General features: G+C 31.0%; 2 protein-coding genes across 4 annotated transcripts; one reads left to right on the forward strand and one right to left on the reverse strand.

The window, feature by feature from the left end:
• The first annotated feature begins 409 nt into the window (after positions 1 to 409).
• LOC130797135 (oligopeptide transporter 4) lies at positions 410 to 11,084 on the forward strand. The gene is made up of 6 exons (XM_057659620.1): positions 410 to 1,022; positions 5,561 to 5,658; positions 7,942 to 8,514; positions 8,872 to 9,124; positions 9,899 to 10,081; positions 10,241 to 11,084. Exons 1-6 carry the CDS (start codon positions 504 to 506, stop codon positions 10,853 to 10,855), a joined length of 2,241 nt encoding a protein of 746 aa, XP_057515603.1. The 5' UTR covers positions 410 to 503; the 3' UTR covers positions 10,856 to 11,084.
• LOC130797146 (uncharacterized) lies at positions 7,939 to 17,779 on the reverse strand. 3 transcript variants are annotated; one of them, XM_057659643.1, is made up of 9 exons: positions 17,415 to 17,779; positions 14,667 to 14,768; positions 14,440 to 14,551; positions 14,119 to 14,298; positions 13,206 to 13,340; positions 12,956 to 13,038; positions 12,342 to 12,435; positions 12,131 to 12,229; positions 7,939 to 9,107 (listed from the first exon to the last, which is right to left on the reverse strand). In XM_057659643.1, the coding sequence occupies exons 1-8, from the start codon at positions 17,669 to 17,671 to the stop codon at positions 12,137 to 12,139; spliced, it is 1,056 nt and encodes a 351-aa protein (XP_057515626.1). In that variant the 5' UTR covers positions 17,672 to 17,779; the 3' UTR covers positions 7,939 to 9,107; positions 12,131 to 12,136. The 3 variants fall into 3 exon arrangements, with proteins under 3 accessions (XP_057515626.1, XP_057515613.1, XP_057515622.1); XM_057659630.1 differs by having other exon boundaries at positions 14,386 to 14,551; positions 17,415 to 17,778; XM_057659639.1 differs by lacking the exon at positions 7,939 to 9,107 and adding an exon at positions 10,721 to 10,858 and having other exon boundaries at positions 14,386 to 14,551.
• Between the last annotated feature and the right edge of the window lie 1,529 nt (positions 17,780 to 19,308).

A 19,308-nucleotide genomic window follows, 5' to 3' on the forward strand; every position in this document is an offset into this window, starting at 1 on the left:
TTTTTAAGTTGAAATGAGAATCTAATATCCTACAATTAGTCTTTTAAATTTTAAATTTGATTTTGTAAGTATTAAAATTGACCTTTTAAGTCTTAAAAATGTCAAATTTCATGACTTAAAATGTCAATTTTAAAATACTTGAAATTGGTCATTTAAATCTTTAAATTGGTCTTTAAATTCTTAAAATTAACATTTTAATTTGTGAAATTGGTAAAAAAAAATATATACAATTAGGCCGGTCCAATAAAACGTGTCTCATAAGTAAGACGGTCTCACCCAAATTTTTTGTAATCATTTATAATTATAAATTAATAAATAAAAAATTAATTAATTATATATATGAGACGATCTTTACCAGTAGAAAAAAAATCAATTTATTAGCTGTCAATGTCCAATGGTTGTAGATAAATCCAACCATTCACCTTATAAAAACACACTCCTACATACTCCACCAAAAATCACCGAACTCCGCCTTCCTTCTCAGTTAAACTTTCTTCCATCAAATGGGTTCCTTAGAAGTACTCCAAACCCAACAGCCCGACCCAGAAAAATCCAAACCCGACATCAACGACGACGATATCTCACCCATAGAAGAGGTCCGTTTAACCGTCACCAACACCGACGACCCGACCCTACCCGTATGGACATTCCGGATGTGGTTTTTAGGCTTACTTTCTTGTTGTTTGCTCTCATTTCTTAACCAATTCTTCTCATACAGAACTGAACCCCTTATTATAACCCAAATCACAGTCCAAGTTGCCACCTTACCCATCGGCCATTTCTTAGCCCATGTCCTCCCTCGGACCCAGTTCCGGATCGTCGGGTTCGGGTCCCAGAGATTCTCCCTGAATCCGGGCCCGTTTAATGTAAAGGAGCATGTTTTAATCACCATATTTGCGAATGCTGGAAGTGCATTTGGAAATGGGGCAGCTTATGCAGTTGGGATAGTGAATATTATAAAGGCATTTTATAAAAGGAACATCTCATTCTTTGCTGCTTGGATCCTCATTATTACCACTCAGGTACGTTAATTACATGAATATTTCCAATTTTTTACATTGTTTAGGTTGGAGAATCCATGAAATAGTAGTTTCTTAATGAATTTTCTTAAAGAAATGTTCACGGGAATAAAAAATAGAATCTTTTAAATATTTGTTCCGTTCTTTAAATCTTGCTCTATTTGACCATCAAGCACTATTTATTAGTAAAATTTGACCATTGTATTGTCGTAAATCTATAAATTAAAACATAGTCATATGAGATCTTGTTTGAATTATCTTGATTTAAAATATATTAATTTGTAATTTCCATAATTTTTTGATAAACATAATTAGAGATATTATCAATTATAAAAAATTAAAGTTGTGTATTAAGAGATATTAAAAGTCAAATGTTGCAAGATGTAAATTTTATAGGTAGTGTTAGATGTATTATTTTATTAGATAATAAATTTGATAGAGAAAAAATATTAATTGTAAATATTAAAAAAATATTAAAAGCAAGTTGGTAGAAAAATATAAGGACCAACTAATAAAAAATATTTTATATAAAATTAATTGGAAAAACGTGAAATCATAAGGAATATAAAAATATTAAAATGAAATTAGTGGAAAATATATAGGGACTGAATTATTATTAAAATATTAAAATGAAGATGAATAAAATTAATTTTTGTCAAAAATTTGTAATATAGATAGAAAGATTTAAAATGAGTTAGAAACAAATGGATTATCAAAAATTAACAAATGGAAACTTCTAATCAAACTGTTACTTTTAGGAAAAAGAAAATCAACAAAAATAAAATTGGACAAATATTTTTTACATAAAAGATGTTATTTTCAAAAAAATAAAATTGACAAAAAAATAATAACATTATTATATATGAGAGAGATCCAATGAGAAGGGTGTTGAAAATGAGAAGGGTAAAAAGGACTCACTAAAATAAAAAATCTATGGCCACGATTAAGCCAAAAACACATAATTGTAAAAGCAATTATGTTACACAGAAAATTAATTATAACATAAATTTTTAGAATGTTCTTACTTTATAACATATCATTCTTTTTTTATATATAGTAACAAAACAAAATCAAACCCTTATATAAAAATCTTTCTTATTTGATTATATATATATATATATATATATATATATATATATATATATATATATATATATATATATACTCCTTCCCATTTCTATCTTTATCATTCTTTTTTACTCTTGATACAACAATACAATAATACGTAAATATCAATGCTCTTTATGAAAAAAATGAGTTTTCCACCCACTTTTAAGTGTTCTCCACCACTCTTAATTTTTGATGCAAAAGTAAAATGTTCCAAAATCAATGAACAGAAGAGAGTAATTTGTATATTTATACACGAAATAGAGTATATATATTGGTCATTACTTAATTTACATGTTACAAGCAATAAGTTATTTCAAATTAGTGCCCATGTATGATGGATTTTTGTTAAGAAATCAACCATATACTTTTATGTTCACGAGCAGTATAGACAATTATTTAGAGAGCCGGTAGGTCAGTGAACCGGACTAATCTACTATTCCAAATAAAGAAACTACTTTCAGTCCCTATAAATTTAGGAATATTATTATGGGAAATTTGCAAAGAAACACCTTTTAAAACCCCTTTTTTGTAAAGAAACACCTTTTATAATTTTTTTTTGTAAAAAAACACCTTTTAAGAGACTTTTTTAAAAAAAAAAACACCTTAAATCAGTTTCCGGTGACTTTTGTCAACTTTCCGGCGTTGACTATGCCAGTCAACGCCGGAAAGTTGACAAAAGTCACCGGCATCTGATTTAAGGTGTTTTTTTTTTTAAAAAAGTCTCTTAAAAGGTGTTTTTTTACAAAAAAAAATTATAAAAGATGTTTCTTTACAAAAAAAAAATTTTTTAAAAATTATTATTTTTTTTATTTTGTTATTATTATTATTATTATTATTATTATTATTATTATTATTGTTAATTTTTTTTTAAAATTTTTTTTTTAATATAATAATAAAAATAAAATTTTTTAAAAAAAATAATATTAATAATAAAAATAAAAATAAAAATAAAAATAAAAACAAAAATTTTAAAAATAGTTAAAAAAAATTAAAAAAAAATTAATAATAATAAAAAAAATAAAAAGTATAAAAAAATATAAAATAACAATAATAATAATTAAAAAAAAAAAATAATAATGATAATAAAATTAAAAATAAATATAAAATTTTAAAAATATTTTTTTTAAAAAAAAAAGAATAATAATATTTATTATTATTATTATTATTATTATTATTACTATTATTATTATTATAATTCTTTTTTTTTAAAAAAAAAATTTTAATTTTATTTTAATTTTTAATTTTATTATTATTTTTATTATTTTTAATTATTATTATTGTTATTTTATATTTTTTTATACATTTTATTTTTTTTATTATTATTAATTTTTTAAAAATTTTTTTAACTTTTTTTAAAATTTTTGTTTTTATTTTTATTTTTATTTTTATCATTAATATTACTTTTTGAAAAAAAATTAATAATAATAATAATAATAATAATAATAATAATAATAATAATAATAACAAAAATAAAAAAAATAATAATTTTTTTTAAATTTTTTTTTTATTATTTAAAAGAAATACCTTTTAAAACCCATTTTTTTTGTAAAGAAACACCTTTTATAATTTTTTTGTAAAAAAACACCTTTTAAGAGACTTTTTTTTAAAAAAAAACACCTTAAATCAGTTTCCGGTGACTTTTGTCAACTTTCCGGCGTTGACTGGCATAGTCAACGCCGGAAAGTTGACAAAAGTCACCGGAAACTGATTTAAGGTGTTTTTTTTAAAAAAAAGTCTCTTAAAAGGTGTTTTTTTACAAAAAAAATTATAAAAGGTGTTTCTTTACAAAAAAGGGGTTTTAAAAGGTGTTTCTTTGCAAATTTCCCTATTATTATTTCAGTATGTCCCGTTTTACACAATTTTTTTAGGTGAATATCTTATTTGTTTTTTTAAATCTTATGCACAATTTATTCTTTTTATTTGTTTTATCTATTTTTTTTTCCTTAATCTCCCAACTACAATATTAAAAACGTAAAAAAAAAGTGCAGAGTGATGTTGATAACTAACAAAGTAATTGGAATTTGGAATATTTCTGTATAAAAAAAAAAGAATAGAAGAAGTGTGGCAATATAAAGGACTAAAAATAGATAAAAGTTAGAGAAATATCTACATAGGAAAAAGCACCTAAATTTTAACCTTTTCTTCATCATGGGTTGAAGCTTTACTATATCTATTCACTAGTCAATTTACTTGTACCAGATGACAATTGATAATCAATAAATAATTAAATATAAATTTAACAGGTAGTTAATAATAAATAAAATAATAAACACATATAATTTTTATTTCCTCAATTATTGTTAATTTGAATAGTTTACTTAATGATTAACAAAGTTTTTTCCCGTATTTCAAATTTTTATTCCTACTTATAATTTATTATTATATTAGACTAAAGGAAAACAAATACAAGAGGGAATTTTTAAATGTTTTACACAAAAAGGTATAATTTTATTGTTTATTTATTTTCTGACTCTATCTTTAGACACTTTGAGTCATTACAAAAAGCTAAAAAGCTCAAAGTTAAGACATGGGCCGTGATGCCATTTAGAAGATGCTACAACAATAAAACCAAAATATTAACTGAGCGCTTGTATATGATAGAAAAAATAACTCCATATGAGAATAACCCGTCTTGTATGAAACTGTCTCACGATAATACCGTTTTATACAAGAATTTGTGACATTAGAATTAAATTTTATTTCAATTGAAATATATATTATTTCTCTTAGACAAAGTTTTTAAATTCAATTTTCGTTATCTTCTCTCTTTTACTCAATCTATCTTGTAATCCAAAAAAATTCATTTAACATATGTCTAAAAATTAGTCTAATATAAAATAGAGGGACAAAGTATGATTTTGTATAACGTAATTTCGTGTCTTGATTAATAAAAAAGTAAAGTAGGATTTTTTGAATAATAAAAAATTAAGAACTAAGTTGGGAAGTGGAAATAGAACTTTTTTAATTTTATGATGATTATATGGAGTATCATGTACAATAAGAGTATTCTATGTCGATTTCAAAGATAAATTTTAAAATTCAGATCCTTTAGAGCCCTACGGACCTATTCCCTTGTCCCTTTAGTATTACTACTAATACTAGAACACGCTTCACACCCATGTACTATTAAGTATTTTATTAGATTTTTTATTGACAAGAAAATATAGCTTTTTTTCTGTTAGAGTATATAACATGTTTTAAGGTTTTTATCATCAGTTAAGCATTTGGTTGAGTTAATTTCTTGACATAATATAAGCTTTTGGTTGAATTTGTTCCTTGTCATCTTTTATATATTATATTATAATATAATGTAAAACTCAATAAAATATTAAATTTTTCCTTGCTCAACACTTTATTTAGAGATCCAAAATAATTAAACTTTTCCAAAATAATTATGTACGAGTTTCGTTATTGAAATCATTTTTCTGCAGGTATTAGGATATGGCTGGGCAGGTTTGATGAGAAAATATGTGGTGGAGCCTGCACATATGTGGTGGCCCAACACTCTTGTACAAGTTTCCCTCTTCAGGTATTGGTCAATAAAGTACGCTAATAAAATAAGCCAATTTAAAAAGTTACTCTTTAACAATTTTTTCATTTTAAATAATTAAGAACTAACTTTTTATTATTATTTTTTTTTTACAAGTCATTTATCAAATAATAAGTTTTATAAATGCTCTCATGGACAAAGTCTTAAATTTCGACTACTATAAATAATTTTTTGCAACATTCAAAACAAATAATGGTATCCTTTAGCTTCATTTAAGGAAGGCACAAAGTTAATAATAGCAACTAGGAATACTTGGTATGTGAAGTAAGTATCATGCATTAAATGCAATATACTACTAGTTTTAAAGTGGTTCCCAAGTAATTTCAAAGGATACATCTATAGTATTCCGTTTCAATTAAAATTGCTATTTCCTTAAAATTCACATGATAAAAAAAAAATTTCGAAAGCTATCACTTATTAGGTAACAAAGTTGCGTCTTAAACTACAAAATACAATATATGGATACCAACTTAATCTATTTGATTTTTTAATTAAAAGTTGAGAAATATATTTTTACCTAAAAGAGCAAGTGTAAGTTTTTTTTAATCTATGTTAATTTTTTTTTTCGTAATTAGTGACAATTCATTACCTCAATAATAAATAATTGTATTTTAATTATCGATTTTGGCCTTTTGAGTTATTAAATAGTGGGTATCGTTTGATTTTTTCTTTTTACTTTTTCATTGATATTTTTATTCTTAATTTATTGTCATTTAAAAAGTAAACATGCACATTCGTAATTAAAAAGTTTATATTTTAAATGCATTTGAGGCCTAAAAAATTATGAGACTGCTTTTAATAAAGACCTAAAGGGTGTTTGGTATGTGAGAATGAAAATTTGAGGATAAAAAGTTAGGATTGGAATTGATAACTAATTGTTGAAAATTATTAAAATATAACACAATTCCTTATTTGGTATGTTAATGGGAATAATTGAGAATTATAATATCTCTTATTTGGTAGGTTGAAATGGAATTGACAATAAAATAAAAATTTACCAAATCAACCTTTCTAAAAATAATTTAAAAATGGTAATATATATGGTTTAGTTTGTGAATTTACTCATTTGTAAGTGTATAAATATCTTTGACAATTTTTCCTCCAATTTCAACCCATCTAATACCAACCCTCTTGATAATCATTTGATGGGAGAAGACCAAATTTTAATCTCATTTCAAAGCTTATGTATAATCCCATTCCCATTATCTAAAGATCGGATATTCACATTTTGGGGATTTTTAATCCCAATCTTGTCCTCAATTCCCTTCTACCAAACACACCTTAAAATTAAGATACAGCCAAAAAAGAACTCTTAATATGTGTGCGAACTCTTGATATGTGAGCGAATTGCAAGATGATTGATAGCAACTTGCACTACCACTATACTAGTGAGTAGTGGGGCATTAGCTCTAGACTTCTAGGTCCCCATCACATGAGCTATCACTTCAGACTGTCGGTAGCCTTGCAAGAAGCTTAAGTTATAAAAAAACCTTATAAAATGAAATTATTCATTGAAAGCCTTAAAGTAATCAACAAAATTAATAATAGTATATTTGACTATTGTATGCACGACAAGGACTAAATGACTTGAAGTAAGATAGATTGAACTAAATGCAAGTTGTAACCGACTTAATCCAGGTTCAAACTCCCACTGATAGAATATGGACAAGTAGTTTCGCCTACAAATGAACACAATGATATACAAGGTTCATATCAAGCTCTACTTTTTTTACTTTGACAAAAGGCTATTTGAGAAAATTAGCATGCATTCACATTGACATGTGAGCCATTGTTTACCATTTCACGCTTTGTCTCTTTGAGATCACTCCTTGAAAGAACATCTTCCGAAACGATGTCACTCTCGTGAATAATCTCAAAGGGATCAAAGAGTAACATGCATGAAGAACATTAAAATTAAGGTGAAACCGTGCCATAATGATTTATGTCGAGATATTGAAGTTGTCTTCCCAACTATGAAAACTTCACCTTTACGGCCCATTTGGTAGGAAGTAATAAACGGTGATAATAAGAATGAAAAACTCTTGTAATTTTAGTTGAAAAATATCTTAGCTACCTTAATGACCATGCTTGTTCAACTCCAATCATTTTATTTTCTTCATAAAATTCATTTCAATGCATTACCATTGAGAGAGGTGACACATGACCATTTAGTCCTCTAGTTGTTACCAATATAATGACACATGACCTTTTGAATGAATTGCGAACATAACATCAGAACCCGTTTCTTTATATTGTGTGCAGGGCCTTGCATGAGAAAGATGACAAAGAAGAAAGACGCACATCACGGGCAAAGTTCTTCTTAATTGCATTAACGTGCAGCTTTTTGTGGTATGCAGTCCCCGGTTACTTGTTCTCAACTCTCACAAGTGTATCATGGGTCTGCTGGGTATTTTCAAGATCAGTGACAGCCCAACAATTAGGCTCAGGAATGAGAGGCCTTGGTCTAGGAGCCATAACACTAGACTGGTCCGCTGTAGCATCCTTTTTACTGAGCCCCCTCATAACCCCATTCTTCGCGATTGCAAATGTGTGTGTAGGTTATGTTCTGATAATATACATTTTCATTCCCATAGCATACTGGGGACTGGACTTGTATAACGCTCGTAGGTTCCCAATTTTCTCCTCGCATTTATTCACAGCTCAAGGTCAAATCTATAACATTTCAGCAATAGTAAACGACAAGTTTGAACTAGATCTAGCACAATATGCGAAACAGGGGCAGATTCATATGAGCACTTTTTTTGCTCTTACTTACGGCTTTGGATTTGCCACCATTGCGTCCACTCTAACTCATGTTGGCTTCTTCTATGGAAGGTAATGCTCTTACCGTAAACTTTGTCAGTACTTTTTCATATAGATGGATTCTAATTTTTTTTCTTACTTAATACCACAAACAAGATATCTTGCACTTGTCCCTCCCTCCAGTATTATCCCAAGTCTGAATTTTGTAAGCTACAATTTACTTGGCAGTCAAATTCTAGTCACATTAAGCACTTGACGTGCTATTTGTTCAGTCCTAGTTTTGGTTTAGATTTGTGTTAGATTTGTGAAATTGGCCATAAATATTTTTTTTGCAGTACGGAAAAAGAACCAAAAAACATTTTAATTGGGAAAAAGGCAGTTTAGATTTGTGAGTTTAGTCTGACTAGTGGTATGATGTTCAACAAACAGGGAGATCTATGAAAGGTACCGTGCATCATACAAAAGCAAGGATGACATTCATACCAAACTGATGAAGAAGTACAAAGACATACCATCATGGTGGTTCTACCTCCTTCTTGGGTTGACTATAACAATTTCTTTTCTGCTTTGTATCTTCATGAAAGACCAAGTTCAGATTCCTTGGTGGGCTCTCCTCTTTGCTTGTGGCATGGCCTTTGTTTTCACTCTTCCCATCAGCATCATATCTGCCACAACAAATGTGGTAAGTGTCCAGCATCTTTGTAATAATACCTCCGTTACATAAGACTTGCACCATTTCGACTTAACACAAATATTAAGGAAATGATTGGTTGATTGTAAAATATCATTGTTTTCCTCAAAAAATGACAAAAGTGTAAGAGTTAATGAGTATGGAGTATAAACAAGTAGGGGTAAATAAGAAACTTATAAGTCACTTTATGATATATATAGTAATACAGCAAGTTTTTGAAACAAATGAAATAAAAAGTGTAGCAAGTATATATTATAGAACGGGGGAAGTCCTAGTTAACTAGTAGTAATTAACAATTGTCTCCCTCCCTAAAAATTAAAAGATAAAAAGAAAGCACTACTTAATTAAACATCTGGTCCTGCGCCACCAACCTAGATAACAAGCTGAGTTTGATATTTAATCTCACAAAACTCTGCAGTTCATAACTGTAACTAGTAAATTGTCAATCCATAAATATTTAATCTCACAAAACTCTGGGTTTAAGTGATAATATTATAAAACAATTCATAAAATAGGAGTATTTCTTTGTGTTTGTTCATAAATAACCAATTTACATCGGACATTTCAAAAGAAAAAATGCACCAAATACCAGATAAAATGTGAATAACATTTCATAAATGCTCAAGTCAAAAACCTAAATTGTTCTGAAATTAATTTATTGAACTTTTAATCTTTAAAAACAAAGGTCAAAGTTGGCCACCACCAAATGAGAGATTTATTCTTACATACGATCTACATGACATGGGTTTTCATACTTATCTGCAGACACCGGGACTGAATATAATAACAGAGTATGTAATGGGGCTCATATTACCAGGAAAACCAATTGCCAACGTCTGCTTCAAAGTATATGGTTACATGAGCATGGCACAAGCTGTTTCATTCCTCAGTGATTTCAAGCTTGGGCATTACATGAAGATCCCACCAAGATCAATGTTTTTGGTTCAGGTACAACTTTCATAAAAGTTAGCCACATTCATTTATGTCACAGTTGGGGGTCAAAAGTCAAGATATTCCAGTGTCATTTATAAAATTACAGCTAAACCCTGATTTATGAAACAAATAGCATCTCATCTTACACTCTACCCTTTTTCTATGACTCTCCAGTTCATAGGAACTATTTTTGCAGGTACAATTAATGTTGCGGTAGCATTTTGGTTGCTCGACTCAATTCACAACATATGTGAGGATAATCTGCTTCCAGCTGACAGTCCATGGACTTGTCCTGGTGACCGTGTATTTTTTGATGCATCTGTCATATGGGGCTTGGTTGGTCCAAAAAGGATTTTCGGAAATCTTGGAAATTACCATGCAATGAACTGGTTCTTTGTAGGAGGGGCACTAGGGCCAATCATAGTTTGGGTCTTTCACAAGGCATTCCCCAAGAAGACATGGATTCCATTAATTAACCTGCCCGTGCTTCTTGGAGCTACAGCCTATATGCCACCAGCAACAACAGTAAACTACAATGCCTGGATCATAGTCGGAACAATTTTCAACTACTTCATTTTCCGTTACAAAAAGCCGTGGTGGCAAAGGTACAATTACATTCTTTCAGCTGCATTGGATGCTGGGGTTGCCTTCATGGGGGTTGTTTTGTACTTCTCATTGGGAGTAGAGAATAAAAGCTTAGACTGGTGGGGTACAAATGGTGAACACTGTAGTCTGGCAACATGTCCAACAGCCAAGGGTATAGTGGTCGACGGATGCCCTATCCGCTAGTTCCTGTATATTTACAGAATCTTCCATTTAATTTCTGTTTGATAGATTATCATGCATAAGTGCATGTTTGAGACAAAGCAAGGCTGTGAATATTTGTGACAAGAATCTAGGAAAAATTTCAAGTGTAATATCTACATTCACATTTCACAACTCTTTTTTGTGATTAGCATCAGAACAGTGTTAATACATCTACTGCCTATTACAGTGACCGGGTGAAAAGTGTCTTATCCCCCTCTTTTTTGGCTTCTCATTTCAGCGATTGAAACATAGAACTTAAATTTGATCAGATTTTTTAAATTATATATGAATGTGAGATATAACAAGAAACTTACAGGTACATTTTCCTTTGATTAAAAAGTAATGAACTAGCGATTACTTGGTAATTTAGTTCAGGTGCAATTTCAGACCGATTCTAAATCTATACAAAATAATAGTATTCTAGAAAAAAAAATATATATATAGTATATAGTATATATAAGCTTTTCAATAATGCAAGTTTAGTTACCGTATTATTTTCTTTTTGAAGTCAGATGTGAGTCAGATCTTACTTAAAGTCCCATTCCAAGAACATTCCATTCTGAGTTTCATGTTTTTCAATTCTGATGGATTTTTCTTCTATCATGTGTGATATTCAGAGTTCAGACCATGGTTTCAAAACTTAAGTATGGTCGTCGTGAATGGTAATTGGTACGGTATGCTGCCTTTGTGGCCTTAATATCACCAAGTTAGTAAGTTTAAAACCTTCAGGACATAGTCATGATTCAATGTGCAACTCATACTTAAATAACATAATTAAGACTAAATAATTGTTCTAATTTATGGATTTTAACATTAGAGAAACTCAATTATATAAGTAATATTCTTTCCACCACAGGAGGTGATGGATACTCCAATTACCATGTACAAGAACCAAATTGTTGCAGCAAGCAAAACTGTGGACATGGAATCACTCCCTCCAACAAAAGAATACCACAATGAGCCCTTCACTCTGACCCTCATTACTATGGCTGTAACATGATTACATGACTTGAAACTTGAAAGCCATTTATGATAGATAAATCACTCCCAACACTCTTTGAAACACTCACTCAAGTAGAAAATTATAGGAAACACGTTCAAAAGCTATAAGTAATCCAACGAAGGACACAAACTTTAAAAGGACATTCTAAATAGTACATGTTTAAATATCAATCCTGGATGCACGGAGTTCATGAATCTCAGCAAATACATACAATGTAGGTCGTCATTTTTTCTACTAAAGAACATTGTCCATACCTACAATTAACTTGAAATGTTGTCTGCGCGCCACTGATTATATTCATCCATTTTTATGATGAATGAACTGGAACTAGGTGAGCCTCCTCCACCATATGCCTACAGGACAAAGTAGCAAACGAACTTATATTTGCAAGACTTTATTAAAGAACTAACAGAAAAAAAGAAATTCAAAAGGTAGGTAAGAGTGAGAAAATGTCTAAAACAACACCTTTGCGATTTCAGAAGTGTCGGTGTTGCCATCAGTACTTCTCAAACACACTTTCAGTCTCTTACGTTGCATGAAAACAACAGCTCCTATTGGCCTGAAGCAAGAAGAGATTCCAGAAGATTACAAAGCATCAGAATATCCAGGTATGAATTTTGGAGCAACATGTTTCATATGATCAAGATATGTCAAATACAACTAATTACTGAGTGAAATCACAAGCAAAAACATTACAATCAGAAAATCCATATTCCGTTTCTCTAGTCTGCTTTCAACATATCTACTATACAGATACACTTTTAAATTTGTCCGCTAAATCTTTTATTTCATTCCCATGCACCGTCACATAGAAGTATAAGGACAACACCAACAGTGCCAAATCCTTAATTTCTATGTATAAGGAAAGAATATAAGGAAATGGTAAATAATTCCAAGTGAGCAACAAATTAACAATGTGATAGGAAAGGATATGATGCTGAAAGCCTATGCGTTGTGTAATACCACTATGGCATTGTCCAGAGTCTTGGGCCTAGTTGCCCATGGTGGGCCATGAATATATATGTTGATATATTTTCCAACGTAGGCTACCAGTTTGACAATTCTTCTTAGAGAAGTACCTTAAGCCAGCTGCAGCACTTCTTATGCTAAGTTCTTTTCCAATTTCATCACTTAGGTCTGGATTGGTATCTGCTCTCACTCCCTGACATACATGAAAAAGAATTCAAAGAACAAATGAAAAGGTACGGTTATGTAGGTGATGCAAATTTGTGGTTAGGAAAATGCATATAAAGTCACCAAACACAGTCAGAAGAAAACAGCATCTATCATTGATACAGAATTAAAATTCTGGTCCAGTCCAGAACATACCAGGCACTCCCCATAGAAACCTTGACCTAGCCGAAGTTTGAAAGGTTTATTCAGATACTCTATTGCCAAATCCGTTCGAGTTGAAAGTTTGGATTTTCCCCTATTTATCAGTTTTTCAATGCTCATCTCCAATAGCTGCATCCAGGAAGTAAACAATATAAAAGTCCAATACGAAAAGACACATGATAGCATGTGATAACGTCCTAGAATTTTGCAAAACATAATCATACTAAGTAATTTACGCTTAACTATAAGGCAAATCATGCTGTTATTAAAGAGAAGTTAATAGAGTAAACCCTAATATGCAAAAAAGTTTTCATTAGTTATCTACCGAAGCAGGACATCCTATAAACAAACTTAGCTCAAATGAAGTACTTCCAAGTTCACATAATTCATAGAAACTACTGGAAAGATCACCTGAAGAAGGCCACATACACAACATTGCTTCAAAAATCTAGCCACAATAGCCTTTTCGATGGCGAAGAATTATATCACAACATCCTCCACTTATTCCTCCCGCATTCCAATTTGGACATATCAAACTACGAATTCTCATGTCGCAGAAAATATTGATAAACAGCCCAACCCCTGTTTACTCCAAACCCAAGATATTGCTACATAATATCCTAAACTAAGCCTTATATTATTTGAAGTACAAGCATCTTCTTGCCATTTGTAAGGTAAACACTAAAGTGGGTGTGCATCTATGTCAGAACGCAAAAGGCTTCATCCTGTATGTTTCATTTAATGCTAATAAATTGTCATATGTAGTGCTTCAGACCAATTTTGACGGCAGCAATTGAACCACATAAACTGACAGGCCATAGACACATAAATTAAAGAAAGGAGAACTGCAAGAACCAATAACCAAAGGTAGGTATCAGCTTTCAAGGTCAGATCTTTTGCCACAAACCTGTACATACATGTGGGGATTTGTGATGCAGTTCAAGTTTGACCTCCATTCAGAAATCCCAATATTAAAAGCTCGAATGTCAGGCAACTTCCATTGACGTAAATCTCCATCTTCAAGGTAGTTCAAAAGTAACTCCATATGACACTGATCATCTGAGTTCAGTAGACTACTAGCTGCATCCTGCATTAGACAAAGTAGAATATTCTTATTGTAACAGATGCTTAAAAATGTTACAAATGTCACAAGGAAGCATGTTTGATGACAAACATTTCCATCAGATGATTTTGTGCATCTAAGTTGGCGCGAAAAATAATCACACACCATCCTTGCGCTACTCTTCCCAACATTAACATGAAATGTGACATTCCCAAAATAATCATCGATTGGAGGGATCTTTGCAAGTGTTGCTTTTCGATGATCAAAAGATATCACGCTGGTAAGAAAAGTGATAAAATTGTCAACCTCCTGAGTCATTAGTCATAACTCACAAGAAGCAGACTTTCTGATAATTGAGCATCTCAATGATGAAGATTTTCAAGTTAGCTTACTTGCATGCTGTCCTCCGCTGAAGCTCCACAGAAAATCCTTTTGGACCAATGAAATCAAGAAAATAGCATGTCTTGAGTCCCTCAAAACACAAGTCTTCAACCCTGTTGTCAGGTCCATAAAACATCAAAATATACGTGATGATACAAGGCATAGTGTTTAATGTAGGATCTCTTGCTTGAAATAACAATATTAATGAAGTCAATTTTGTATCAATAGTGAACAATTTCAAAAACCATATAACTAATATTTAGATTTCAAGAAATAAAAGTCATAGCGAAAAACCGCAAGTGCAATCAATGGCTTCCTAACTTATATTGACACGGCAGTTTGATAAGGCCAAAAATTTACATTAAAACATGAATTGATAAGGTACATTAAAACAACTCCCTAAATTAATCTCTAGCAAGTACTAGAATTTACTAAATTAATATACTTACTATTTTCATAATTATATTTATTATAGTATTCAGTAACTGTGACCTAATTATGGCCTAATCATATACTAATTATAACCTATTTATCCTAATTATGAATTTACTAAATTAATAGAATTCATAATTGAAACAACTCTATTAATATGGAGTCTAATATGGCCTATTTATACTAATTATGACCTAATCATATAAGGATTAATATAGGTTAAAAAAAAAAAAGCAACATAGAAGTCTAAAGCTACAAGGACCCTGATACTATGATGAGCGCAAAAGTTTAAGGAGAAACCAAAAATTTTACTGTGGGGCGTCGAATCCAATCGATGAGTACTCTAATTTAGTTCCACAGGTATATCACATCATTAGCAGGAGCTAACTGTCGTCTATTTCCAGCAAGAGATGATAAAGAACAAGACCACAATCAACAGAGATCATGGACATGTATTGACTGTAGAGGCTTCATTGACACATGGACTGGGGTCATACAAAAAAAAAAGGGTCTGGTAAATAAACTACTCCTAGTACTTACCTTCTTCAATGTTGTAAGCTACTACATTGGTCTTGGTATGTACCAATGGCTGATATTCATGTAGGCCGAAAGGGGCCCAACCATCAGAGTTTTTTTGGGTCATTATAAAAAAGCAAAATGTTGTATAGCTATTACCATGATAATATGTAGCTTAATGGTCAAACGTGTAAATTTTGAAGTAACTGTTAAGGTTTCAATTCCCCACCTAACTGTGACCTAATTACTTACCTTCTTCAATGTTGTAAGCTACTACATTGGTCTTGATATGTACCAATGGTTGATATTCATGTAGGCCAAAAGGGGCCCAATCATCAGAGTTTTTTGGGTCATTATAAAAAAGCAAAATGTTGTATAGCTATTACCATGATAATATGTAGCTTAGTGGTCAAACGTGTAAATTTTGAAGTAACTGTTAAGGTTTCAATCCCCGAAGTAACTTTTAATCCAGATTAGATAATCAACACAGAAAATTACTAACGCTTGTATATTGAATATAATCAATGGTCACTACTGCTAAATAAGTGATTAATATAAGACTAAAATTTTTCAAATTATTGTGAGTTCTGATGCTGTCTTCTATCCAATTTATATCATTGATGAGACATTTAGTATTCTGCTTCTCTATAGTGATTTAGAGGTTTTGGAGTTGGTGTGACTTTGTGCACGAATGACACGTGATCGGGACGATTATTGATGCGTGCATGACATGCTTGTATGGGAAATGAAAAGGCTCCAAGTAGTGCTTGGAGAAGGCAGCAACACGGCAGTAGCTGAACCACAGATATCAGAAGGCTTCTGCCTCACCGCTCGACGGTTGCACAGCCGCTCGACACAGAACATGTTGGCTCGACCAGTCGAGCGTGCTCCAGCCAATTCAAGGAGCTACTGATCTTCCGCTCGACCCAAGTTACATTCGCTCGACCAAGCTCAACTTGGCTGGACCAGTCGAGCCAAGGTTCAAAATACCCTCTGTTTTGCTTGCGCAATAAGTTATATGGGACTGTTTTATTATGGGCTTTTGCCCAATCATTTGTACATGACTTCTAGTATAAATAGAAGTCCTTACTCTCACTCCCATGTAGATTCTAACCCTAAGCCAAACACAAACCCTACTCTTTCTCTTTTCTTCTTCTCCAAGTGTAATACTCCATTGTATGAGTTCTTGAGAACTCCGTTGATTCTTCACATAATACAAGCAAGCTAATCACCACCGAGGACGTAGCCCACATTAGGTGAACGTCGTAAATCTTGTGTCTTTTGTTTATTTCATTATTTCTTATTGCTTTTCATTGCTAGTTTATTGGATTGTTTGTTTCATTGCATAGAACACTCCTACCATTGGTTACCATTGGTCTTGGGTGTTTTTAGAGACCCTAGTGTGCTAGGTATTTCAAGAGGGAAACTATGATCAATGACTGATTATTTGAGTTCTGATGCCATCTTTTATCCAATTCATTTCAAACCATTCCTTCTTCATTCAATTACAATAACTAATTATTAATCTTCAAGTTCTCTATTTGGTATACCATCAAACACATCAATAAACCCCAGATACTTTATCATTTGAAACAAAATCCAACCCATTTCGCCAATCATCCATTTCATCGACATCAAAAAATGAGCACTTACGCTACTCCTAATCACATTATATTAAATTTACAAAATCTCCTATCCAAAATTAGGCGGAAAACAAACATGATATTCAAATTATGAAAATAAAAATTCAACAGTATCAAAATCATCAAATTGTTGGAAAAATCAACGATATAATTTGTAAAAAGAGAAACCTGAAAGGAACCACGGACGAAAAAGGCAAGATGAGGCAAGGAAGGTGAAGGTGAGAGTGAAAGAGATGAGCGAAGAGAGCAGAAAAAGCGCCAGAAAATGAGGGGTAGTTGTATAGTACCAAAGTCGGAGTCTTCGCATCAGCGGCTCGATTAATCGCCTCCAATGTTGCATCTGATCGAAGCTGCCGGGTTTTCTGCAGTGACGACGGAAATGGAGCGATGGTTCTACGCCATTTACTGACAGGAGACATTGTCATTTTCAAGAGGGTAGTGTGTGTTTTTGGTTACTCACTTGCTCTCAATTGTCGGCATTGTTTGGGCGCTTAAATAATGCTTCCGTTCGGTTTATTTTATGCCGGCTACTCTCTTGATAGACGGTTATTCGAGAAATGTCTTTTTGGCTTCATTCGTTAACATTTAATGTCTACTTATATTATCATATCTTTAATTCCTATTCACAATATCTTCAATGATATCTTTGAGTTTTGACACTTTATCGATGTTACCCCTGAGCTTTTTTTATTATCATGATACTCTAGTACTATTGACCGTTTTACAACCGTAACCTTTTTAAACTTTTTTTCTCTAAAATCGTCTAAAATAATTAACTTTTTTTCTTTTTCTTTTATTTTTCAATTCAAAACATAAAAGAAAATTAATAGTTTTAAACGATTTTAGACGAAAAAAATTTAAAAAGATTACGGTTGTAAAACGCTCAATAATACAAGGGTACTATTGATTAAAAAAAAACTTTGGGATATCATTAATAAAGTGTCAAAACTCAGGAATACCATTGATAACAGCCTTAGTCTCACCAGAATTTGTGATTATACACCCACTTTTAATTTAAAAAAACTAAAAAATGATAAGAGTCCCAACAAGCAAATATTAAAAATGTACTCCTAATATATAATCAAATAACAATCTAATCTAAATCTAAATTAATAAAAACACTAATGTTATAAATGATATCTAACACAGTAATACTTTTGAATATCCTCTCACATTGTTATATGATACAACTTTCAATAATAGAGTTTTTTTAATCGGACCTAAATTTTCATATAGAATTGAATTGAATACATTTTTTTTGGTATATGTGAAATTGTAACTATTCTTGTGAGAAACCGTTTCTCAAACAAGTCTTTTGAAATATCTATCCATTTGCAACTCTACAATACACAACAACCATGAATCATTACATTAGTAATGATTCATTACCATATATATTGTTAATCACTATTCTCTATTGATAATTCTAATTACAACATCAAATTTAAATTCAAAAATCCAATTTATGTCAACAAATTAAGTAATTTATCCAACTTAAAAAACCCTAAAATTAACAACCCTAATTATGTATTGCAAATAAAAAATTAATATGAAAAATTTCATCATCATTCCAACATTAGAAATGAATTACTTCAAATTAATTTGATTAATTTCAACATTAAGATAAAATGACAAAAAATTGTAAAAAAAAAAGAAAAAAAATAACTTTAAACAAGAGAAATCATAAATGGTCTAACAAAAGACAGTGATATACGCCGGTGGAGCGGTGGAGTGGTGGACGCCGGTCGCCAGTGGCGGTTAAAGTCGAGTCGACAGATCAGAGGGTTTGGCCGTTTCAGTTTGGGTCTTGCTTCGACTATAACTGTTCGACATTGGGCTTTTAATTTGTTTGGAAATTGGGGATAATTAATAGGGGTAATAAAAATAGAAAAAAAAATATTCATGAATGTCATTAATAAGTTTCAAACCTAGGTCTATACTATGGGAGATGAGAATAGTAACCACTAATTTAATATATATTTCTTTATACTATTTAATTTTATTTTGGATTTAAGTGATGTCAACTGGCCTAGTTGACCTCACTCTAAATCCGCCCCTGATG

The sequence above is a fragment of the Amaranthus tricolor genome, chromosome 1, assembly GCF_026212465.1.
Source record: "Amaranthus tricolor cultivar Red isolate AtriRed21 chromosome 1, ASM2621246v1, whole genome shotgun sequence".
Taxonomy (NCBI): Eukaryota; Viridiplantae; Streptophyta; class Magnoliopsida; order Caryophyllales; family Amaranthaceae; genus Amaranthus; species Amaranthus tricolor.

What these genes read in the sequence shown, in the direction of transcription:
- LOC130797135 (XM_057659620.1), top strand. Translation starts at nt 504, where the DNA reads ATGGGTTCCTTAGAAGTACTCCAAACCCAACAGCCCGACCCAGAAAAA. An exon ending in TATCTGCCACAACAAATGTG is followed by an intron (nt 9,125 to 9,898) that starts GTAAGTGTCCAG and finishes ACTTATCTGCAG; the next exon opens with ACACCGGGACTGAATATAAT. An exon ending in GATCAATGTTTTTGGTTCAG is followed by an intron (nt 10,082 to 10,240) that starts GTACAACTTTCA and finishes ATGACTCTCCAG; the next exon opens with TTCATAGGAACTATTTTTGC.
- LOC130797146 (XM_057659630.1), bottom strand. Translation starts at nt 17,671, where the DNA reads ATGACAATGTCTCCTGTCAGTAAATGGCGTAGAACCATCGCTCCATTT. An exon ending in ATCCCCACATGTATGTACAG is followed by an intron (nt 13,341 to 14,118) that starts GTTTGTGGCAAA and finishes TCCTGGATGCAG; the next exon opens with CTATTGGAGATGAGCATTGA. An exon ending in ACACTTCTGAAATCGCAAAG is followed by an intron (nt 12,230 to 12,341) that starts GTGTTGTTTTAG and finishes TTTGTCCTGTAG; the next exon opens with GCATATGGTGGAGGAGGCTC.